This window comes from Aotus nancymaae, unplaced genomic scaffold (assembly GCF_030222135.1).
Source record: "Aotus nancymaae isolate 86718 unplaced genomic scaffold, 86718_ANA_hifiasm-v0.15.2.pri h1tg000065l, whole genome shotgun sequence".
Taxonomy (NCBI): domain Eukaryota; kingdom Metazoa; phylum Chordata; class Mammalia; order Primates; family Aotidae; genus Aotus; species Aotus nancymaae.
Genome location: NW_026988480.1, coordinates 15,077,045 through 15,103,059, shown reverse-complemented (window position 1 = coordinate 15,103,059; position 26,015 = coordinate 15,077,045). Strand labels below are relative to the sequence as shown.

At 36.8% G+C, this 26,015-nt stretch overlaps 1 protein-coding gene across 4 annotated transcripts in view; it reads right to left on the bottom strand.

Annotated features, from left to right (window-relative positions):
• VPS41 (VPS41 subunit of HOPS complex) overlaps nucleotides 1-26,015 on the bottom strand; it is a 206,826-nt gene that overhangs the window by 117,329 nt on the left and 63,482 nt on the right. For all 4 annotated transcript variants that reach the window (XM_064366755.1, XM_064366757.1, XM_012473695.2 and 1 more), the window contains exons 5-7: nucleotides 14,716-14,790; nucleotides 3,306-3,368; nucleotides 10-75 (exon numbers count right to left, since the gene is read on the bottom strand). In XM_064366755.1, coding sequence (XP_064222825.1) covers nucleotides 10-75; nucleotides 3,306-3,368; nucleotides 14,716-14,790 — 204 coding nt within the window. The remainder of the gene's footprint in view (nucleotides 1-9; nucleotides 76-3,305; nucleotides 3,369-14,715; nucleotides 14,791-26,015) is intronic.

Below are 26,015 nucleotides of genomic sequence, written 5' to 3'. Positions count from 1 at the left end.
AGCACTTACCTTCTTTCCTCCAGTCACAAACTGCTTGCAACTGGATCTCACAAAATGTGGGTGCACAGCAATTATCTACAAGAGAAACAGAACCCAACTCTGGTTTAGGAGTCACGGCTACAACACAGAAGGAAAACCCTTGATACAGTTCAAGCAGCATGATCTAAAAATTATCCTGATATCTCAGTAAGAAGTAATATATTCAAATAATATTTTACAACAACTAATGACATCTGAGTTTTCTTCTTATGTGAAAAGATTTCTTCTCTGAAGCCAGGTCAAAGCTCAAAGACTAGAATAAGTCAGTTCTAGTTTCTGGTTGAGGACCCCTATGAGTGGATGCCCCCTGTATAGAGGCAGCAAGCTAGTTCGGTCAAGGCAGCAAGATGTTTCTAACTGGATACAATTTACAGACCTGGTTCTCATCTGCTTCCTACTCATTCAGTCTTTTCCCAGACCCTTGCTACCCAGGTTTCCCTTCAGGCTGCTCCACCCCTCTTGTTACTGTTCTCTTCATTTGCAAGGGCTCTATGATTACATAACATTATTAACATGTTGGGGAGGGAGTGAGAACAAACGCCCTGGTGGCTCCACTCTGTGCACCTCCATCTTCAGGGCCCATCTGTGGTGGCTATAAGTTTGCATAGACTCTGCCTCCTTCCCTCTTTATCCCCAAACCAACCATGAAATCACCAACTTAACTAATTTTGTGTTTTTTAAATTTAACATAGAGAATATTTTTTTAGGTAAACACACACACAAAATCCCACACAATCATACTTCTATAAACCTTTAATTATGGTGGCTCATGCCTGTAATCTCAGAACTTTGGGAGGCCGAGGTGGGTGGATCACGAGGTCAGGAGATCGAGACCATCTTTGGCCAACATGGTGAAATCCCATCTCTACTAAAAATACAGAAATTAGCCGGGCATGGTGGTGAGCGCCTGTAGTCCCAGCTACTCAGGAGGCTAAGGCAGGAGAATACCTTGAACCCAGGCAGCAGAGGCTGCAGATCGCGCCACAGCACTCCAGCCTGGGCAACAGAGCAAGACTCTGTCTCAAAATAATAATAATTTTTTAAAAACCCTTCAATTAAACATATTTTATACTTGTATTAATTGATACATTTCTCTCCATCAATGGAATAGATTCCTCTTCCTACAATGTCATTTTTAAGGCTTACCATACGACCGTTCATTGCTCTAACCACTCCTACCTCCCAGGTTAGCCCTTCTTCCCTCCAACACTTTCCTAATCCATCCTCAATACCAATATTGAAGCCTTCATATATTGTTGTTTCACATTCTTACAATCTCTCCTTAGCTCTCTGGTAATGCATAACTGTAGATCAGGACTGATTCCAAGCATCTCTGCTCCTCAGTCGCATTACATTACCTTTGTCTTCCCTTCAGATGTAAGAAAATAAAGCCATCGGGGTCACTGCCCACAAGTGCTCCTCCTTCACTGCCTAACTTGCAATAGTTAGGCTCAGCCCACTTCCTTCATGCCTGTTTCACGGGCAGAGGGTCTAGGACTCTTTTCCAAGATTATCTTCCCTATCTAGGCTATTGATCTCATTGTTTAGTGTTGCTCTACGAAGCATTCTCTTTCTTTTATGTTTAATCCTTTTCTCTTTACTGGGTTTTGCCATGAAACAAAATATGATCAGCAGAAATCTTCCCTGGTCACAGCCCCTCTCTCTACCAGATGATCTCTCTCTTTATTACCAAATTTCTTGAAAAAATAGTCTCTACTTGTTGTTTCTACTTCCTTACCTCCAATTTACTCTTCATGTACAGTGACCCTCCTGGTCTGAAAAGGTCATCAGTAAGGTCACCAGGAACTTCACAATTACCATGTAGAATGCCCTTGTTTCAGTCCTTCCCTCTATTTAATCTCCATACTGCATTTGACACTGCTGCCCACTTCTTCTTTCTAGAAACTCTCTCTCCCCTGGCTTCTCTGACACCACTCTTTAGGATTCCTTCCAGTCCCTCCAACTGCTTCTTCTTAGACTCCTTTACTGTTTTTTTCTTCTACAGCCTAAGTCTTCAAATTAGAGTGTTCCAGAATTTCACCATCGGTCTTCTCTTCTAACTCTACAGCTCTGAATGGATAATATCTTTAAAAATGGCTTCAACTTCTTCAACTGTGGTTATCAGGTTTGTGTTTAAGAACGAATCTCCATCCTGAGGTCCATATTTATGTTTCTAAAACCTCCATAATATCCTCACCTGATGTACTATACTTCTCTAAACTCAAGACCAAACTAGCCATGTCCTTACTCAAACATCCCCTACTGCAACTGATGGCATTCCCATATCCCATCCCCAAAGCAAGAACCTGAACTGACCCTGAGCTCTTCCATCTTTCATCACCCTCATCCAAGCCATCACTAAGGCTTGCTAAGTCTATTTAGCACAGGCGGTCCAAATATATTTCATCCACTCCATCCTGAACACTCACTATCACTCTTTTCATTGAGACCCTGTAATACCCTGACTGGAGTATTATATTATGCTTCTAAATTGTCTCTTGTCCCCAATCACTCTCCTGTTTAAATCTCCCTCCATTCTGGCAAATTTAACTTTTTAAAACATACATCAGACCCTATCTCTCCTTTTCCTACTGGTCAATAAATGTTTGAATAAACACGTGAAAAAAATAAATGACCTCTTCCTTCAACAACTATAACAGACACTTTAACTGCCATAACTGTTATCTAAAACTAGTCCTCCTGACACTTGTATATTTGTCCTTCAATCAATGCTGTATACAGTCACCATATTAATTTTCTTAAAAGTTAGCTCAGTTTATTTGCCTTGGTTTATAAATATTTAGTAAGTTGAACTTTCTAGCCTCTCCATTTCTATTATGTTATTCCTCCACATGGAAAGCCAGCTTCTCCATCAATCCCTGTCCATTTATTAAAGCCAAGTTAAACATCACTCCACCAGTGAAGCCATCACTGACAAGAACAGATAAAAGTGACTCTATTCAGCTTTAGAATGCTTAATATTGTTTCTACCTCTTTGAGTCTTTCATCACAGACTCTGTGTGTGTGTGTGTGTGTGTGTGTGTGTATGTGATCACTATAATAAAAACCCCCTGAAGACAGACTGAGATCACAGTCACAAAATATACATTCTATCTTCTTTCACAGCATCTAAATAGTATCCAGTATATATGAAGTGTTGAATAGATACAAAATTAATACAGAAGTGGTAATGTTCAAATTACTGTAATCCTTATTGCCTTACTTGAGAAAACCCTTAGAAAAAGTAAAACTTGATGAATACGTACTTTAATGGGACAGTCAAAAGTCTCGTGAAATTCTTCTCCAGAATACAGTCCAAATACCTGCACCTAAAAAGAAAATGGATTGTATCAGTTCATCATGACAGCAACAGAGAAGGCTACTGAGTCAGTATGAACATATACTATCAATAAGAAAAGTAGAATGGTTAATAATTCTAAGGCCCTATGACCTCTATTAAAAATCTAATGAAAACAATCCCATTGACGGGGTGTGGTGGCTCATGCCTGTAATCCCAGCACTTTGGGTGGGTCACCTAAGGTCAGGAGTTTGAGACCAGCCTCATATGGTAAAATCCCATCTCTACTAAAAATATGAAAATTAGCCAGGCATGGTGGCATGTGCCTGTAGTCCCAGTTACTCAGGAGGCTGAGACAGGAGAACTGCTTGAACCTGGGAAGCGGAGGTTGTAGTGAGCCAAGATAGCACCACTGTATTCCAGCCTGGGCGACAGAATGAGACTCAGTCACAAAAAAAAAGAAAAAGAAAAAGAAAAAAAAAAATCCCATCAGGGTGAGGGTACTTTGCTGCAATTAGGCTTTCATAAACATTCCACGGATAGAGTTCCCTTCAATAACCACAAATTTCATTAAAACAATGAAACAGATATGAACAAGCTACTAATATTCTTTTATAAACTTCCATAAGCTATCCCTCAAAGAACTATTTTTTCATCCCTTAAAGGAAGTGGAAGCTTTTTCTAGTCTCTCATATATATAAAATAAACCAACCACGCAGATCAATGTGGTAAGAGATTAGGTGCACTGCACTTCATTCACAACCTTATGCTGAATCTATTGAGAATGCAGAAATGAAAGATTTAAGTTCCTGCTTATCAGTGTCTCCCTTAAAGTTGTTCCAGGCTACTTTATTCACACTTAGTATATTTTCTGAGTGCTTTACTTAAAAACAACAAAACAAAAACAAAACTGAAATATAAAACACATGCTATAAAGAATACAAATAATAAATGTATACCTTGACAAATTTTTATGACACAAACATATCCCTGTAACCATCACTTTGATCAAGAAATAGAACCCAATAAGCTCCTCTGTTTCACTTTCCAGTAAATAGCACCCTCCAACTAATCACTATCCTCAAAGCTACTGCTATGGATAAGTTGTGCTGGTGTTAGAATTTTATAAGTAAGGAATCATATTCTATTTCACTAATTTATTTCATTCACTATTTAGCATTTTCTTTGTGAGATTTAGCCACAGTTGCTGCATATAGTAGATATTGGTTCTTTGCCACTGCTATGTATTATTTCAACATGTGAATACATCACAATTCACATCTCCATCTTCTATTGATGACCACTTAGATTGTTTCCAGATAGAGGCTATCATGAATAATGCTGCTAAGAACACTCTTTATGAATCTTTTGGTGCACTTATATACATATTTCTGAAGGGCATATAACTAGGAATGGAATTGCTGAGTCACAGGTTATATGCAGGTTCACATTTAATAGTCAAACCATTTCACAAAGTGGTTTTAAATTAATTACACTCTCACCATGACGATGTTTGAATGTTTGTGTTCCCCTAAATTCATTATGTTGAAACCTAACCTCCAAGGTGATGGTTATTTACACTCTCAGCATGAGAATTCCATGAGATCTCAAATGCCTGGAGCTAACAAATAGTACTAGAGCCAATGAGAACTATTTCCTAACACTGGAATGTATTCACTGTCTTTCCAGTCTCTAGTATAGTGGTATTATTTCTTCTTTAACTTTTGTAGGAATTCACTGGTGAAGCCATCTAGGTCTTACAGCTTTGCTATGGTCTGAATGTATGTGTTCTCCCCAAATTCACTGTGTTGAAACCTAACTTCCAAGGCAATGGTATTAAGAAGTTTAGTGGATGATTAAGTTATGAGGGTGGGGCCCTCATGGGTGAGATTAGTGCCCTTATAAGCAAGCTTGAGGTAACTAGCTAGCCCTTTTGTTTTTCTGCCTCTGCCACACTGGTCACATCATTCATCCCTTCCACCATGTGAAGTCACAATAATAAGGTGCCATCTTGGAAGCAGGGAGGGCAGCCCTCACCAGATGCTGAATGCTGGCACCTTGATATTAGACTTCCCAGCCTCAAGAACTGTGAGAAATAAACTTATGTTGTGTATAAACTATCCAGTCTAAGCTATTTTGTTATGGCAGCACAAATGGACTAAGAAAGTTTCTTTGTGGAAAGGTTTCTAATTATAAATTCTATTTCAAAAATAGATATAAGACTACTCAAACTTTCAATTTCTTCTTCTTTTTTTTTTTTTTTTGAGATGGAGTTTTGCTCTTGTTACCCAGGTTGGAGTGCAATGGCGCAATCTCGGCTCACTGCAACCTCCACCTCCTGGGTTCAGGCAATTCTCCTGCCTCAGCCTCCTGAGTAGCTGGGATTACAGGCACGCACCACCGCCACCATGCCCAGCTAATTTTCTGTATTTTTAGCAGAGACGGGTCACCATGTTGACCAGGTCGGTCTCGATCTCTTGACCTTGTGATCCACCCGCCTCGGCCTCCCAAAGTGCTGGGATTACAGGCGTGAGCCACTGCGCCCGGCCCAATTTCTTCTTATTTTAATCTTTGTAAGTTCTGAGTGGTTCATTCTTTCAAGTCCAAGCATGAAATTCACTTATGTCATAATTTTTGGAGATAGATTAATGCATTAAAAGTTAAAGTTTTGGGGACACTCCATTCATTTTGTAACTATTGCTTTCATAAACTTGTGCCAAGTTTGTTATTTAGGTTCCACAAACAGGAGATGATATAATGTAAAACAGAGGGAATTTCATTTTCCCTCAGGTTGGCTCTTGAAATGTATTCTTGACATGGCAAATACACACATGCCCCCCATCACCTTGCTTCTCATTGTTCAGAGGGTATAAAGTCATTACTTTTATGGAAATATACATCACAGGATAATACAACAAACATCTTATAAAATAATGGCTAAACAGCAGAAAAGGAAAGCACTGCATTCAGGGTTTCACTTTATCTGGGGAAGTTTAACTTGATGTACCCCAACAAATCTAAGAAAACCAGGTGAAAGGAAGAAAGCTCCTAAATCATGTGAATCTTAATAGAGTGAATCAACAAGTGCCCACCTTGGTGAAGCTACCTCAGTATGAACACCTGCTTAACAAGCAAGCTGAACTTCTCCTAACACAATCTATTTCTTTTCAGTACAATAAGGTCATGAACAGCATGGTCTTGTACTAAGTCTCACATTACTACTACCTACTTACATCTCTAAATGCTACAACATGCTTTACCTCAGTGGTTTTCAAACATGACTGTACAGTTAAAATCCCGGGATATTAATGGCCAAATCCCATCCCAAAGAAACGAAGTCAAACTTTCTGGTAAGGTGAAATGATGTTTTTGAAGGTCTGCACAATTGACAGTGTTCTGCTGTTCCTCATTTGGTTCATATAGCAACACTGCTAGGTCTGAGAGCAAACACCATTATACCTGCTGAACAGATGATTCTGTAGAAAAATGGCTTGTCTCAGGTCATAAAAATCATAAGCAGAAGAGTTAGAACCATAATCTGGATGTTCTAAATCCTATTTTTCTACATGTTATCTTTATATAGGATCAACTGAAATTTGCAAAAAAGAAATATCTTTTTACATAAAGTGTAAGAAGAGTAGAATAACAATAAAAAAAGTTAAAAGCCTTAAACGTTTGCCAAACTGAAAAGAATATGAATATTAGACTTTGAATTAAGGACACTCTATGACAGAAATTGAAATTAAATGAAGCTGACTATTCATTCAAATGGATAAACGTCCTTCTGCCTTATAGATGGGATAAAGGTGATTTTTAGAAAAAAGTTATTTCTATTATGCAGAAAAATATATAAGATGTAAACAAATAATGTATAAGCCTGTTGAAAAAGACTGGCAGATCAGTAAATGAGTGGATAAATACAGGGATTCTGGATGTAATGCTGCAAATTAAATTAGGAATTGCCATGGATAAATATCCCTTTAAAAATTAAAAACGCATATTGAAGGCACAATAATATAGTAATAAAGAGGAATAAACAAAAAAGAGAACAAAATCAAACAAGTTTGTAGTAAACAGGCACCGATCCACATCATTATCCTTGAGAATTCTCCAGAAGCAAAAATGTCACTATCATACCCACAGTAGGGGCTGGGGGAGTAACTGCTGAAGGTGGCAAATCAGGAATAGAATTCTCTGGTCAGTTTCTATTACTGTGTTTGTCTGAGCAATATTTTCCTCAACTGTTCTTACATTCCATTTCAACATGGAAAACATAATTTCAAGAGACAAATTTCATAAGCTTTATCAGTATTAGCACAAGGGTAATATGTAAAATCTTCAATGTTGTGGTTCATTTCACTGCTGTGACATGCCAAACTAGCTGGTCATGTTATACTACTAAAGCTAATAAAATCCAAAACAATTCTCATTTACTTCCCCTCTTTCTTCCTCTTTATTTATTTTGCCATTTTGTCAGTGAAAATCACATTTATCTGTCAAGGGATCCCTTGGCTTTTGGGAAAAGTTCACCTGAGATAAGAAACACATAATTTGCTTGAACCTACGAGGTGGAGATTGCAGTGAGCCAAGATTGTGCCACTGCACTACAACCTGGGCAACAGTACAAGACTCTTTCTCAAAAAGAAAAAGAAAGAAAGAAAAAAGAAACACATAATTAAAGATTACGAGAGAGGACCCTTTTGAAAATGCTATCTCCTGTAGCAGCCCTAGCAACTTCCCTGAACCTGCTAACAAAGTATCTAATGAAGAAAAAGAGAAAATTCGTAACACTTGGCCATAGAGCCAATCTCCTGCAAAGTCCTCAGGGAGTTCTCATTAGCTACAAACCAGAGAGCCATGTGAGTGCCTTAGAAGTATGTGGTATGTGTTTTATTACCCAAAACAGAGAAAACCTACCCTCATGAAACAGTAAGGGGTGTAATCATTCTGCACTTTAGCATGAAACTCTATGTATTTGCCAACCAGAACACTGGGCAACAGCCCTGATGAAGAGACTATGACGGAGGTGGCCAGAGTGCTACAGGACCTTCCCAGTTAGACTTCCCTTGTAACAGCCTCTCTCGAACTTCCACTTCAAACAACACATTAAAAATCACAAAACGGTAATCATGTAAACTGTCATTATACCTCCACTGGTAGCTTAAGGGACTCTGGTAGTCAAGATTGCTGCTTTTCATATTCTCCACATAGGTTGACTATCAGAGACCAGAGAATGATGACAGAAGCTTCTAGTTCCCCCCAGAAACCTGCCTTTATCTAGTTATGGGAAACTGAACTCAGTTTAGGGCCCCTGTTACTGAACTAAAAAGGTGATTCTAAAATACCCAAAATAATAGCAAGGGCAAGTTAGACAGTCTGTCTTTTTTTAACCCAGGTTTAGAAAGAGATTTCCCTGTTCTGGAATGGATAAACAATCAAACAAAACCAATAGTAAAGGTCTATTTAAAAAGTCCTGCAGAACATTCCAAAGATAAGAAATATCTTAATACTAACCAGAAACCAAAAAAACCCAGAAAACTGTTTGGCAACAATAAGAAGATCAGACCTCTATAAACCTGGAGCAGAAAAATAGGAAGATGACAACAATGATTATAATAATGGCTCACAATTACTAAGTGATTCTTCTGTTCCAGGTTCTATTCCAAGCAATTTACATATATTAACTCATTTCATCCTCCTAATAATTAAGTGGGTACTGTTATTATCCTCATGTTACAGGTGAAGAAATGGACTGAAGCACAGAGAGGTATAAATAACTGATCTGACATCACACAGCTAAAAAGTGACAGGATAATTCCACAGCCAACCACTAGACAACACCACCTGACACTCTATGGCATATAATAAGTTGTGATTTTTAAAAGATTATATATATTAGGCTGATATAAAAACAGAATTGGGAAAGATTTCTGAAAAATTAAAAATGCAAAATGGAATAAAAATGTAATCCAAGAAGTAGTAAGACACAAAACTCACTTTGGAAGAAAAGCGAATCAGAAAAGGGAATAAGCAAATAGAGAAACTCTCCCTGACTACACGGAAATAGAAGGCTAAAAATGAGAAAGCAAAGTACATGTGTGAGACGTCACACAATATGAATGAACAATTTTCCATACAACCTATGTACTGCCAAAAGGAGGAGAAGGGTAAACAGGTGAAATAACCATTCACCCTCTTGCCTTGGAAACTTCAGATACAAGAATGGGAGACAGGAAGAGGCCGAACTGCAATGGATTAAAAATGAATGGTTAGCAATAAAAACAATTAATACATAACTGACAGCTCACCATACCCTGCACCTCACAATGCTCTTCAGGGGCCTCCCGCCGCCAAGCTGAGGAGAGAGAGGCACCTCCTGGCCCAGCAACATGCCCAACTTCAAACAGCGAGTGGGAATGCCAGCCCAGGCAGCTGGAATACAGAGCTATGCTCTTAGCTTCCAAGTGATATTGCCTTCAGCTTTATATTATTGAATTTCTTTGAAGAAATGAAAACAAATGCAACTGAGACAATCATCAAAATTATAACCAAACTTTTCTGAAATAAAAACAATACTTCAGTATATGGATCAGAAGGACTCACTATGCTCCAGACAAAATTAATGAAGAGAACACAACTAGACATAACTTAGCAAACTGAATTACACAGACTATGTATTACTGTTGTTGTTCTTGTTGTAATTCTTGTTATTAGTCCAAGCTCCAAGGCAGGACCAAAACAAACTGTAAAGGTTTTAGAAAATGATAAAAGGCTTCAGACATGTCTACAAAAATAAATGTCAGAAAAAAAGGGAGCAACATCTCCAAAATTTTGAGAGAAAATATTCCAACCCAAAATTTTGTACTAAATTATAGTTTACATATGAAAGCAATATATGCAAGAGATCCCAAAATAAACCTTGTATGTACTTATCCTAAAAGTTTTCTAAAAACATATGCCAGTAAACTGAAACTGAATACACACACACACACACACACACACACACACACACACAGATTGATGTGTATGTCTCAAAATGTAAAACTCCAGTGTAGAAAAGTCATGACAAAAAAAGATTGAAAATGAGCACCAGCTGAATAAAAGGAGTAAATTTTAAACAACTGCTGGAATTATGACTTGAAAACTGAATGCAAATATCAAAGGTTATCCTTGAAATAACCTAATAAATAAATATTTATCTAGGAGCCTTAACACACTGAAGAAAGGAAAAATTCCCACAAAACCTATTTAAAGATACATTAGATTTAGGTATCTGGAATTTGCTTTTGTAATATATTTATGTTTTTGTCATCACTAACCACTTTGCCAGGTCATTCTACACTAGCTTCTCAACTTTCACAATGCTGACTAACCATGGTAAGGGGGTAGCTTGCATATAAGCATGTGTACTAAAAGATTTATTTTCAATTCTATCAATGTTAATAAAAATATGGGAAAACCATTTCTCAAAATAAATCATAGTTCCACACCAAAATATGGCAGCTATAAATTTTACCAAATTAGGAAACCAAAGGTGTTTGACAAGAAGGGTACATGAGGTATCTGAGGCTCATCTTATCCACCAGATGGAATAGCTAAAATAGTCTACTTTGGTGCATTAAATAATAATTCTTCAACATTTAAAGCTCTAAAAATTCCTAGATGACGTACTTAGTAAAAATTCATTTCCAATTTTTTAAAAAATGAGTACTATCTTTCAACAAATTAGTTCCATTAAATTGATATTAGCCCAAAAGGAATTCCTCACCTTTAAGAAAACAGAATGAAGATTATCTTTCTTTACAAATACATGAACACAAAAAGTGTTCTGGCAGTGTGGATAATTCTTCTCAATTTCTGCACAAACCAACTCCTCCCTCATCTCTCTCTGATAATCATGACAATCTCAGAATTTCTGAAAGTACTGTAAAATTTGACAGTGCTTTTTGAAAAGCACTAGTATTCCAATTACTGTTTCAAAAGACTCTTTGGGAAACATTAGGCTTAGATATATAAAATGCATTCTTGTATGTCAAGAGACTTCATGTTGCTTTTTGTTAACAGATTAAATGGGTATATTTCTTTTACACTGAGTATACTGTTTTTAATTTACCCATCTTAATGGCCCACTGAATTAGGGCACATAAAAAATACAAAATTAGAGAGAGAGGGATCCAAGATGGCTGATCACTAGCAGCTCGGGCTTGTAGCTCCCAGTGAAAGCACAGAGAACGAGAGGACGCCACTCTTTCAGACGAATATTTGTTGCTCACGGACCAAGAGATTCCCAGCAGAGGAGCCCCACGGGTCACCAGGGCGACTCTTGTGGCCGGCGCAGTGGTTTTGTTGGCACCTCAGCGCGGCAGTTCTTGGTGCAGAGTCTGGGGATTCCCGGTCAGAAAAGCACCATCAATCTTAACACCACTGTTTTGGCCGGCGCAGTGGATTGCTCAGATTTCGGCGCTGGGAATCAACAAGTTGGACGTCTGCTCAGAGACCTAGTTAGAAAGTAGGTAATTACAAAGACGACAGAGGGATAAATATATAACAAAAGGAAGAAACCAGCCTAAAAAGGCAGAGAATACTCAAAATCAGAATGCCTCTCCCTCTACAGGGGATCACAATTCCTCATCAGTAACGAACAAGGCTTAATGGAGAACGAGTGTGTTCCAATAACAGAAGCAGGTTTCAAAATGTGGGTGATAAGAAACTTCTGGGAATTAAAAGAACTTGTTCTAACCCAATGCAAAGAAACTAAGAACCTTGAAAAAAGGTTTGATGAAATGTTAACGAGAATGGACAATTTAGAGAGGAATATAAGTTAACTGATGGAGCTGAAAAACACAACACGAGAACTTTGCGAAGTATGCACAAGTTTAAACAGTCAAATTGATCAAGCAGAAGAAAGGATATCAGAAGTTGAGGACCAGCTCAGTGAAATGAAACGAGAAGATAAGATTGGAGAAAAAAGGATAAAAAGGAATGAGCAAAGTCTCCAGGAAATATGGGACTATGTGAAAAGACCTAATTTACGTTTGATAGGTGTACCTGAATGTGACGAAGAGAATGAATCCAAGTTGGAAAATACTCTTCAGGATATCATTCAGGAAAACTTTCCCAACCTAGCAAGGCAGGGTAATATTCAACTCCAGGTAATACACAGAACACCACAAAGATAATCTTCAAGAAGACCAACCCCAAGGCACATAATCGCCAGATTTATTAGGATTGAAATGAAGGAGAAAATACTAAGGGCAGCCAGAGAGAAAGGTCAGGTTACCCATAAAGGGAAACCTATCAGACTTACAGCAGATCTCTCAGCAGAAACCCTATAAGCCAGAAAAGAGTGGGGACCAATATTTAATATTCTTAAAGAAAAGAACTTTCAACCCAGAATTACATATCCAGCCAAACTAAGCTTTATAAGCGAAGGAAAAATTAAATCTTTTGCAAACAAACAAGTACTTAGAGACTTCACCACCACCAGGCCTGCTTTACAAGAGCTTCTGAAAGAAGCACTATACATATAAAGGAACAACCAGTATCAGCCTTTCCAAAAATGTATCAAAAAGCAAAGAGCATTAACACAATAAAAAATTTACACCAACTAATGGGCAAAACAGCCAGCTAGCATCAAATGCCAGTATTAAACTTATATATATTCTAAATGGATAAAAAGGCAAAACCCATCTGTATGCTGCATCCAGACCCATCTCACATGCAATGATACACAAAGACTCAAAACAAAGAGGAGGAGGAAGATTTATCAACCAATCAGAGAGTAAAAATAAACAAATAAATAAAAAGCAGGAGATGCAATTCTCGCCTCTGATAAAGTAGACTTTAAAGCAACAAAGAGCAAAAGAGGCAAAGAAGGACACTACATAATGGCAAAAGGATCAATGTAACAAGAAGAGCTAACGATTTTATAGATCAACGAGACAGAAAATTAACAAGGACATCCAGGACTTGAACTCAGACCCGGAACAAGTAAACTTAATAAACATTTACAGAACTCTCCACTTCAAATACACAAAACATACATTACCGCCTCACACCTATTCCATAAGTGACTACATAATTGGAAGTAAATCACTCCTCAGTAATCGCATAGCATTTCATAGGTTTAAATGAAATATTGGTTGGCTGCTCGTTTGTTATTTTCTTCCCTTATTCCTTCCTGTCTACATCATTAAGTATAATTATTGGTATAAAAGAGGTTTTCAATACCCATTACTAAACTGCATTCTAGCCTGGGCAAGAAAGCAATACTCCTATTCTCTCTCTCTCTCTTTCTCTTCCTTTTTCTTCCTCTTCTTCATTCTTGTTTTTCTTTCTTTCTTAAATAAATAAATAAATAAATAACCCTATGTGGTAGATGCTATTATTACACTCATTTTTCCAGATGAAGCCAAGACTAAAAGAGGTTAATTTGCTCCAAATCACACAGCTAGGAAATGACGAAACAGAGACGAGTTCGAAAAGAAAAAGAAGTTCTTAGGTTACTTGGAAAAATACAAAAAAATACAAAATTAGATTAGGAAATCTGCCTTACTCACTAAGGAATATGTAAAGATCTATAATGATTCTTGATGCACTCTCTCAAACTGTTATTTTAGAAAAGTAGCTTAAATATACTGTGCATTAGAATTTTATCACGGCAAACCAACATTAGAAAAGATTTCCATTGACTTGAAAACAAAAAAGACATTCTTATAAGTGGAAAATCAATCACCACAACCATTAAATGTCACAGCTCAACATCGGCAAGAAGCACTGATAACTGTTAGTTATATACTGCACAAATGATGTATGTCCTTGGTTGAGGAAGTAGGTGCCAGGTTTTTAGAAAACTGTACATATATTGATTTTACATTTATTTAATGTGGCCATTGTAAGACACTTTATTCTTCTGATAAACTATGATTGCTTATCAAAAGATTCTATAATTCAGAGAAACATTCATAACTTGTGTGTGAAAATGAAAACCACTGGCCCACAGAAATCAAGCCCACAAAATCCAATTTTGTGGATTTATGGCAAAAAAGCATTAAACTGCTGTCTTGCCGGAACTGCAGACTAGTCACTGAAGTAGAAGTGGCACAGTAGTAATGATTAAGGTGACACGTCACCCTGCCACAGCTGTTAATCAGCTTAATACTAGTTACATTATTGACATTCTTGTAATTACTTTTCCTAAGGCACATTTGTGCAAAATATATTTTACTTTAATTATGACCAATCAGAAGCAAGTTCAATACTCAGAAAGAATAATCAAGCTTGTCTTAATGCAGGTATACAGTAAGCAAGGTGCTGTTCCGATCACCTGGGGCTGGCGCCGGAGCAGAACTTTCAGCATGACCACATCCTTGCCATACCTTGCCATCCTCAGAACACACACCCATGTGCTCTCCACTTTCATCCAAGCTAATCTGATTTATCTTCACAGGACTCTAAAAAGAAAAAAGAAAAAAAGGTGTGTAAAACTTCAGGAAAATATATATCAACAATCAAGTGTCTTTGCTCTTTGTAACACAGTAAGCTCTTTGTTTTCTTCTTAAATAACAAGTTTCCAACTATCTTACATAAGGCACAGTAGAAACAAACTATGAGAAGAAAAGTAAGCCTACAGCAGCCTCACAACATGAGCTTGCAAAGTAGTTTTTAAAAATATTTAGCCTTAAAATGGTTTGTCTTGTTGATAAATAAATATAAATATACAAAGTTGAACATGGAATCTTCAACTGGAAAACATCTCAGAACAAGCAGGCAAAGGTCAGAGCACACCAGACCTCAAAAAGGCCACCCACTGATTGATGCTATTGAAAGACATTTCCACGTGCAGGATGAGACTGTTGGCTACAGAATCCCTTCTCATCTCGATCCCTAAATCACCACACCAAGCAACACCCCTGAGATGCAGTCCATGAAAAATAAACTGGCTCCTTAAAGCTCCTAGAATGTTAGAAGAGGAAAGGTCCTTGCAGATAGATATTTGATCCATTTTGTAGAAGAATAAACTGAAATCATAGCAGGGAATCAAAACAGAGAAAAGAGAGGAGCCAGGGCTACAACCTGAGACGAATGAAGAACACTCACGGCACGGGGCAGCAAGGAATCTACAAAGAAAGCAAAAGCTGATCTGGGAAGGCACCTAGGCCAGCATGTCTGGACTTCTGGCTGAGAAGTCTGAATTCAACTTCTATAGTCTTTGAATAAATTCCTTCTGCAAATTGAATATCTTTTGTTAATAGTTTCCTTATTCGGATCTTGGGTTCATCAAACAACATTTTAAAAATATCCATTTTAGTCTTGGCAAATATAAATTCCACATACCTCTGATTGTAATTTTTTTGGCATCTGGTTGTAAGCTGCCTCAAATTATAATTTGTTAAGTGTGTGCAGCCTAGGTTTCCTGTCCAATACGGTACTGTAACCCTTAAAATTGATAGTTAAATTAAAATTGAATAAAACTTATTCAGTTCCTCTGTTGCACTAACACATGCCAAGTGTTGAACGACTACATGTGACTAGTATCAGAAAGCAGACAGATCAGAGAACATCATCACTGCAGTAAGTTCTACTGGACAACGTTGTTCTATGCTTAGAAAACTGAGACCCAATAATGAAAGCAACTAAGACATCAAGCCTTCTTTACAAGGCTCTTCTTTACTGGAAGTTACATTCAGTAGATTTTCTTTCTATATACATGTTTATGTAATTTATTCTTGGACTCTGGTATTGAAAAGCTCATGGCCTATCCTAATATTCTCTAAATCACATTATATCATTTCCAAAGACCTGGCATACACATGATCTGTTATTCAACCCCAGAGGAAAGCAGTCAGCTAACGCTGGTTATCTCCATCTCACAATGAGGAAAATGAGGCTTCAAGAATTTATGTGAGTGGTCTAAAGCCACAGTGCTACTAAGGGCTAGGTCACACAATAGTATTCCAAGTGCAAATAAACCAGTTTCCATTACAACATGTTTCTCACTGTGGAAACCATTTGTGCCATCACATTAGCAATATTATGAGGGAAAAATATCATACCTCTTAAGGTAATAGAATCCTTTTTCCCACACACCTCTATTAGCAATAGAAGGTTTTGTTTTTTTTTTCACATTTTTTTTCTGCCAACGATCAATATTCATTGATTCATTTCCCTGACTACTAATAAACTTAAGCATTTTTCTTAAGTCTATTGGCCAATTAATTTGCTCTTCTGTAAACTGCTTGTTCACTTCTCTCACTCATTTTTTCCTATTAACATGTTTGTTGTTTTGTCAATCTATAAGAGCTGTTTCCTATGTTTAGGGTATGAGGTATAATATTTATCCAGACATTGTATATGTAGTCTCCTATTTTTTGTATAATGGTTATTACTTTATTTCTTATATATGTCTTTAATATTTCAGAATTCATTTTATTTTCTTACAAATGAATACCAGTTGTGCTGGCCCCGTTCATTAAGTACTCAACCTTCTACTCCTGAAGAGTAAATATTCATATACATTGACATACATTCTGAGTTTTCAATTGTGGACTCTTCGTCCAGTCCCATACCAGTTCAGCACTGATTTAATTATAGAGGGTATACGTAGTACATTCTGATATCAAGTAAGTCTCAGTCACAATTTTTCACATTTTCTTGGCTTTTCTCAAGTATTTATTCTTTGAATTTTAAGATCAAATGACTCCAATGTTGCTAAACATAACGGTCCTTGTTCAATCCTAACTTACTTCACCTAATTGGAGCATGTAGTACCACTGATAATTCCTGGCTTCCACATCTCATGGTTCAGTCCTTGCACCTCTTCTTTTTTAGATCTATACTCAAAATATCAGTATTTTCTCCAGGCCATGGAATGACTCCTACATTTTTATTTCCAGGCTAGTTCTCTCCCTATTCCAGACCAATATCTAAGATGGTTTATTTTACGTCTGTACTTCCATGCCGAATATGCATCTCATCTAACACATATCCAAAACCAAAATCTCGATATTCCCTCTCTGGAAAGGGCTCTTCCTGATGTCTTCCCCACCTCAGTTAATGCTTTCTGCATACCTTCTTCTAGTTGCTCTGGGCAAAAACTTTCAAGCCACTTTTGATTTCTGTCTTCATTTCCACCTCTTCTGATGAAATTTATTCAGACTTTGAGCACATTTCGCCACCCCTACAACTGCAATCCTGGTCCATCATTCCAGTATGGATTATCATAATGGTCTCCTAACTAGGTGACTTTCTCCTGCCACAACTCTCCTAGGAATCTATTCTTAACAAGCCTGCACAGTGACACTTTAAGAGGTTGATAAGAGTCATTCCTTTGCTTAAAACCCTCCAATGGCCTCCTATCTCAAGAAAAAAGCCAAAATTTTTACTATGACCTGACAGTCCTAAATTATCTGGCCCTTGCCCTCCCTCCAACTTCTGACCTCATCCTCTCTCCCCTTGGTTCTCTCTACTCCAGTCCTGATGACCGTTTGCTGCTTCTCCAGCCTTAAGGCCTTTGCATTTGTTCACCCTGTGACTGGAATGTTTTTCCACCTACTCTGCACTGGTTATCATCTTCTCAGTGAGACTCTGGCCAACCAATCTGAAAGTTCAACATTTTACCCAAACATTTCATAACTCCTTCACGGCTTTTGTTTTGTCTCCTCAGCACTTGCCACTATCTTAATATATAATTTACTTATTTATTTTCAAACTCACTCACAGAATATTAACTTCATGAATGTTCAAAGAATAAAAAAATTCCAATTCAATATAAATTCTTCCAGAGAAAAAAATAAAAAGGAAATGCTCCTCAACCCATTTTAGCAGACCAGGATAACCTTATAACAACAAAACTCAACAAGAATATTAGGAGAAAGAAAAATTACAAGTAAATCTTACCCATAATCATAAATGAAAAAATCCCAAAGAAACTATTAACAAAGCCAGCCTATAGCGAAAATACAAGTTTATTCCAAAAATACAAAGCTGATTTAACCTATGAATGTTAATTTTCTATATTGATAAAAGAAAAAAATCATAGAATTATCTCAATGAATGCAGAAAGTTTTTAATGAAACTCAATATCCACTCATGGTTAAAAAAAAAAAACTTTTAGCACTCTAGTAGAAAAATTCCTCAATCTCTTAAAGGGTATCTTCTGAACGGTTAGGAAAATATTGCATTTAATGGTAAAATGTTGAGAGCTCTCCCTTTGTTATCTTTATAATATTGAATCTTCTAATCCACAAACATGGAACATTTCTCCATTTATTTAGGTATTATTCAGTATCTCTAAATAAAGTTTTATATGTTTTTCCTGAGAGGACTTAACATTTGACAGTTTTATTCCAGGAGCAGCAATCACAAGAAGCATATTTTCCTCATTCTTGACACGTAATGTGTGATTCCATTTACACAACATACAAAAATAGGCAAAACTAGAGTGTGTGTGGGGTGCACAAACCGGTTGTTAATAAAATAAAACAGGGAAGTCAGAGAGTTATTACTATAAAGGTCAGGATAGTGGTTACCTCTGAAGGGAAGAGAGAACACTGTGATCAGGAAGGGCCATATGGTCTATTTTCAAGAGTGGTAGTTTTGTGACTTTGCTTGGTGACTGTTTAACGTAAAGTTACATTTCACAATAAACATCAAAAATTTAAGAAGATAAAAAAGAACTTGCCCATGAAAATGTCTGAGATTAACATCTTTAATGGGTTATTTCTTAAATTTTGAGGTATTTTTTTTTCCATTTTTTTCCCACCTTGATTGTCAAGCTACTCAAATGTTCTCATTCTATTCTGGTCATTTATACATTTCAAATTCATTAGTGATGAAAATATCTTTTATTTTACTTTTTGTTCTTTATTTTAATAACACCGATATTAACACTACTAATAATACATAGCAAAACTATTACTACTAAGTTAATATTTACTATATGGTCATTACATGTCAGGCTCTATTCTATGAGTTTTATTCATACATCATTTAATACAGCAATTCTATAAATTATTTCATATTTGCAAATATACAGTTTTCTTACAGCTATAAGTATTTTGTTTCATTTCTTTGATTATCACTATCAGATGTTTATCAGCTGTACTGGCCTTTTTGCAGAAGCAATACTTTCATCAATTTGCTTTATTTTAAAATTTTTCTATTTTATTTCTTACTATTATTCTTTAATGTTTTCCATTTTTACTTTAGAACAATTTTGTTCACCATCTTATAATTTCTAGACACGAATATATTGCCTAATAATTACAACTGCTCATTAGTCAGTCATATAATAAAATGCTTTCAATTTATCATTGGCCACAAACCAAAGGACAAAAGTTAATGTGTGATTACAATAATTATTTCCTTTTTGAGAAAAGTAACATCTTATTTTGTTTCGTTTCCCAGGATGGTGATGCCGTATTTGCCTATTTATCTAGTTATTAATAAAGTCTAGTGTGAATGCACTGTGGTTTGTGAATGTGGTTTGCATAATATCTATTTTTAGAAATTTAATGATTTCTCTTTGTAACCTAAGATATAATTTCAAAATAATTCATATTCTCTATTTTAGGCTCAAAACATATATTTTTAAATCATGCTATTAGATGCCCTATAATTTGGCATATCAAAGGGTGCAATGATTATACTCAATCTTCCTTTTAACTTGTAAATGTAATCAACATACTATGCCTTCTGCTGGTTAATGCTCTTTTGCCCTAAATTCTAGTTTTTATCACATTTCTACTGCCAACACACTTGATTTTTGTTTGGCTCTTTACTGTGTATTTTGCTTACATTTTTATTTTTCACTTTCATCATTTTGTGGAATATGTATCTTTCAAAACTAAGATTATTTTCCTTTTATTAATAGTAACAATATCTGCTTCATTTAGTATTGGCTTAGTTACAACATTATTTTATAGTTTTTATGTTTCCCCATTTCATTTTTTATTCTTTGCTATATTACTCAAATTCTTTTTTCTTTTCTATCCAGGAATTAGATGTTGTTCATCTACTTTTATCTTATTAGCAATTACCTTTAAATTATTATAAAGTATACTTGATTTATACCTCCCCAAAATCAATGCAATCATATTATTTAGCACTTAATTATTTACTACAGTCTTCCCTTCTCTGTTTCAAAGTAAAAGTACAAACATTTCCTATTTCTTAGGTCACTTTAAAGAGAATTGGAGAGAAAAGCCAGTTAATACATCGGTAAAAACTGCAGTCTTAGGTTGCTAATTCTAAGAATGAATTCAAAAGCAGAAAGTATTTTACTTTCGAGATGTCCATAATTTTTAAACTGATTTATAAGAAGTCATTATAGGTTAAGGATATTTACTCCTTGTCATGCAGACTTCAAATACCTTTGTACCTGTTAAAATTTTCTTTGGAGTGATTTTTGAAGAAATTTGAATTTTTTAGTCACCAAAATCAAACCAAGTAAACAGTCAATGAGCATAAATTGTAGGTAAACAAAAACAAGAGTCAATTTAATTAAAAAAAAAAAAGTAAACCGAAACAATAATACATTTTACCTTTGGAATCAGCAAACATTTTTTTTAAATAGTAGTTTTGGCAAAGAAGCACAAAAAGGATACTCATCTTATACTCTTAGTAATAATTCAAATGTGGAAAATGTTTCTGAAGGGTATTTGAAAATGTGTCTCAAAATTCTTTCAAATATACATTACCTATTATGATCAAAGAGAAGCAAAAAGATTATTTCACAAAGGCCTTTTCACGACAAATATCTTTTGTAAGATATTAAGAAATAGAAACTACCTGAATTTCTAAAAGCAAAGCAACTAAATGGTAATTTTTAAAAATTAAGTTAACAAAAAGGTGTTATGTACTAAGGTATCTGGCTTTGTTCAAAGAGTGGTCCAGCCTTTGCCCTTAGCTTCCATGTAACAGACAGGAACATCTCAGGTTAAAGGCAGAGGGCTGGCCAGACCAGACATTAGGGTAGGCCTGTCATACCCAATCATATTAGCGTGGGATCTGGACAAAGCAAAAAGACCAATCACGTAGTGGGTGGGGACTTTGGGTCAGAGTGGTATTAGTCAACCTGGCAGCTGAGATTAACCACATGAATAACCTTCAATCAATCATGCTTGTGTAATAGAGTCTACATAAGAATCCTGAACACTGAGGCTCAGATGAGCTTCTCTGGTTAGCACCCACCTGTGCCAGGAGGGTAGCACATTCTGAGAACAATGGAAGCTTTACATGTGAAAACATCCCAGGCTGTAGCCTGTATGTTCTGTCTTCCTTTGGCTGATTTTTGGCCTGTATCCTTTCCCCACAATAAAGTACCATGAATATAACAGCTTTCAGTGAGTTCTGTGAGTCTCCGACCTATCAAACATGTGGGTGATTTTGGGAATCCCCGGAACTTGCAGTTATGTTTCAGAAGCCTTGGGTAGATTTAGCTGTCGGGAGAACTGTGCTCTCAAACCTTGACATCTGGTTAACTCCAGGTTAGCCGAATATTACTATACTTAGAATATTTGTGTATTAACTATGTGACTGGAAGCAGATACTTCCAAATATTAGCATTGGTTATATCTCAGTGCTAAGTTATTATTGTTTAGGTTACTCCTATGTTTTACTAGAGTTCTTCAAAAAAATATTTTTCTGTTTCTAATCAGAATATAGTTTTAAAATATGGCAAGGTAGCAAATTCATTAATCTAAAAACAAAAAGAAACCAGAATAATATTAATATTTAAAACCATGATTCCAAAAACTTACACACATATTTTTGAGTGATACCTGAGTACCATCACTATGCACATTCCATTTCCGTAACAGTTCCATAACATTTAATAAAGAACAAATAAACAAAAGGATTCAATATTACAACTGTCAATGTTGTAGGCAACTAGCCTGGCATCCATAATCACTCCTCCTACAAAAGAAACAAATGCCTTACGTACATCTGCCATTTCTATAAACAGCAATAGGACAAAAAAGAAAGAAAGGAAGGAAGGCAGGAAGGCAGGAAGGCAGGAAGGCAGGAAGGCAGGAAAAAGAAAAGAAAAAAACAGGAACGAGAGAAAGGGTTCAGGATATTCTCAAACATACAGAGAAACCTTCCAGTACAAGATTCTGCATAGCTAAAAGGAATGATTTTCCTAAACCTTTTACCATAACAGCAACGAGCAGAAAACATCACACCTAAACATACAATTTGGGGTGTATGTTTGCAAAAATGGAATGCTGGAATAAATGTGGGAAAGAGAAAGGGACCAGAGAAAAGAAGACCAGAGAGAAATGGCCTCAGCTGTATTTTCCATTAACTACAATTTTATTACTAATGGAGACATGTTTGGAATTCTGGACAATATAAGTGAGTTTGTTCAAAAATCAATAATGTCAAGCTGACACTATAGAACATACAAAAATGTTTCCTTAATGGAATAAAAAAAGAAGTCTGAGTAAGCAGGAGGGGGCAAGGACCAGCACATACCTTCTAAATCTAAGTCCACTACAGGTGGTCTCAAGTTCTTAAATTTAAAGAAAAGGCAAAATTACCAACATGTACACCTCATGTGATAATCAATTACCTAATGTAAGATGCCTGAAATAAATACACTTAGTATGGATCATGTCAGCTCTTCAATTAGGAATAAATTCACGGTCATTTCGAAAGCAGCTTTTAATGGTGTTCTTTGTGGCAACTTCTTTTCCCCTGACACTCCTCATCATCCCACCTTAAGCTATCAGTCCCCCAACAGTGAACCCAAGAAATCAATCTGCTAATGTATAATTTGTAAGGCTCCTCTGACTAACAAATGGATAATTGATTCCTTCAAAAATGCTGCATCCCCATGGACACAGAGAGGAATGAATAAGAAACAGAAGACAGGATTTCATTTTAGTTCTCTCAGAGACCCACTAGTTAGCAATCCCAACATCCACATGGCTGCCTATGCAGCTTCATGCTGTTTAGTCACAGCTAGCAAGCACACCACACTTACACTCCACGTGTGAAAAGGAAACGTCTGTTCTTTCAGACTTGGGAAAAGCTCATTTTACTGCTTATTTTACTCTCCACTGATGATACACCCAGGAGGGAAGCAAGACCTCCACCTATGAAAAACACACCTAATCACAGGTTTTCTACACATCTACAAAACAAAACAAAAACAAATACAAATACTTACTTTTCACTGACTTAAACCAGAACTGTGTGTGTGTGTGTGTGTGTGTGTGTGTGTGTGTGTGTGTGTATATATATTTTTGAGATAGAGTCTCACGCTGTCTCCCAGGCTGGAGTGCAGTGGCGTGATCTCGATTCACTACAACCTCTGCCTCCCACGCTGAAGCGATTCTCTTGCCTCAGCCTCCCGAGTAGCTAGAACTACATGCATGCGCCACCATGCACAGCTAATTTTTTTGTATTTTTAGTAAAGACCGGGTTTCACCATGTTAGCCAGACTGGTCTCAAACTCCTGATCTCAGGTGATCTGCCCGCCTCAGCCTCCCAAAGTGGTGGGATTACAGGCGTTAGCCACCACACCCGGCCAGAACAGTATATTCTTTTTTTTATTAATATATTTTATTGCATTTTAGGTTTTGGGGTACATGTGAAGAACATGTAAGATTGTTGCATAGGTACACACATGGCAGTGTGGTTTGCTGCCTTCCTCTCCATCACCTATATCTGGCATTTCTCCCCATGTTATCCCTCCCCAACTCCCCACTCCCTGTTGTCCCTCCCCTAGTTCCCCCCCACAGACCCCAGTGTGTGATGCTCCCCTCCCTGTGTATTCTTTAACTATAAACGCTCCAATCTTTTCAGTTGTTCTAAGTTTTCCTCTCCAGCACTAAACCCTTCTTTGATTCAAGATGGAGAATAAATTAATCAAACAAGCAACCCTTAAGTAGGAGAACTTCCATAAAGCTTTCTTGAACGTCTCACAATATAGGTTCAGTAAACACAAAAGGGAAGACAGAAGGGCTCCAGCCAGTTCCCCAGGAGAGCCATCCAGTCAGTGCTCCAGGGCCTCCCATCACTGTCACTTCTGAGTAGCAAGGCAGCTGGCTGATGTCCACCCTTCCATTGCCAACTGCTCTCCCTAAGGTTGCCAAGAACTTTAGAGGCTGAAGCAAATGAGGAACTCTTTCAGCCTTCCCGTTCTTGACTGCTTTGTGACAACTGACGCTGCTAACCACTGCCTCCTTCCAACTTTCTCTTTCCACAGCAGTGACAACAACGAGCTATATAAACAATATTGAGTAAAAAAAATAAGTAAACTATTGTTATTTTTCTATTTTTTGTTATATTTTTGTTATTTCTGGTCCTGATGACAAAAGTGAAATCCATCATTCTTACCTAGCACATCAGTACTCATCCCCACCAAAAAATAGGATATAAAAAACAACCCACTGCACACTGGGGAGGAAAGTATTTAATGACAGTTATTACAATAGGCTTCCTCTTAAGGAAATGGGGGGAGAAGACTTTAGCTCTCATGTGAACCATCTTCACAAACATTAGGAAAAGAGACTGAACAAAAAAATCCTACAAGAAAAAATAATGGATACACTCCTAGTCAGACTTCAAAGTAATATTAAATTCTAGATATGTTATAAATGTTAAGTAAATGAAGATTTTTAAATGTTCAACATAAAAAATAGAAACAATGATTACTAAACATATAATGAAAAACTAGTTCAGAATTAAAGTAATGCAAAGGTAAACATTAAATGTAAAATGAAAGAAACAAAAATCAAGACCCTGAAAATTTCAGTCCCCATTCGCAAACAGAAATATCATATTAATTACCAGACAGGCTGCTGGCTTAAAAGTGAGAAGAGATGACTTCCTTCATTCAAACTGTGAAACCATTTAATGTTTGCATATCAAAACAGGTAGTGAAAAGGACCAGACCCGCCCACTCTCTGGTCCACTTCACTGCTCCTGCACTTGAAGTACACAAGTTTCTCAGGTGATCTCGCTCTCCTGCTCCTGAACAGCTGAGAGTCGCCACTGTGTTGGCAGAAAATGGTCTTCCTTCCCCCTTTTGTTCTCATTCAAAACCAATTTAAAATATTTACAGTTTGTGGATTTTTTAACAACTACACTTAGAATTGAGTAAGTACTTAGGAAGAATCCAGAACTAGACTATAAAATAAAGAAGAAACAATTTTTGTTATTGTTACAAATATTGTTTAAATTGCATGACAGTCATTCAACCAACAAAGAAGCCTGGATGGCCAGTCTCAAGTGTACTTCATTCCTCACAAGCGTAGATGTGGAAAATACACATGTGCTTCAATATTCTCTTGCTCAAGTTACCATTTTTGCCAATTTATGAGAAAAGACACTTCCAAGGAACCAATCATCCAAGGTATAAAAAGGAATGGCTACCTATTTCCTTCCATTCTCTGTCCATTTACTAATAGACAAGAAGTGCGTCTTCTACCTGAATGACACCACCAAAATTGCTGGGGGAAAGGTCGCCAATGCCTTCTCAGCTTCAAAGTCAGTGGATGCCCTTCAGTCCTCATGGCTTTCTGGCACCTGAAACTCTCCTCCACTGGCTTCCATTCTCTTCATTTCCTTCCTGCCTTTCTACTCACAACTTCCGTTTTTTGTTCTTTTCCCAGGCTGGAGTGTAATGGCACAGTCTTGGCCTACTGCAACCTCCACGTCCCAGGTT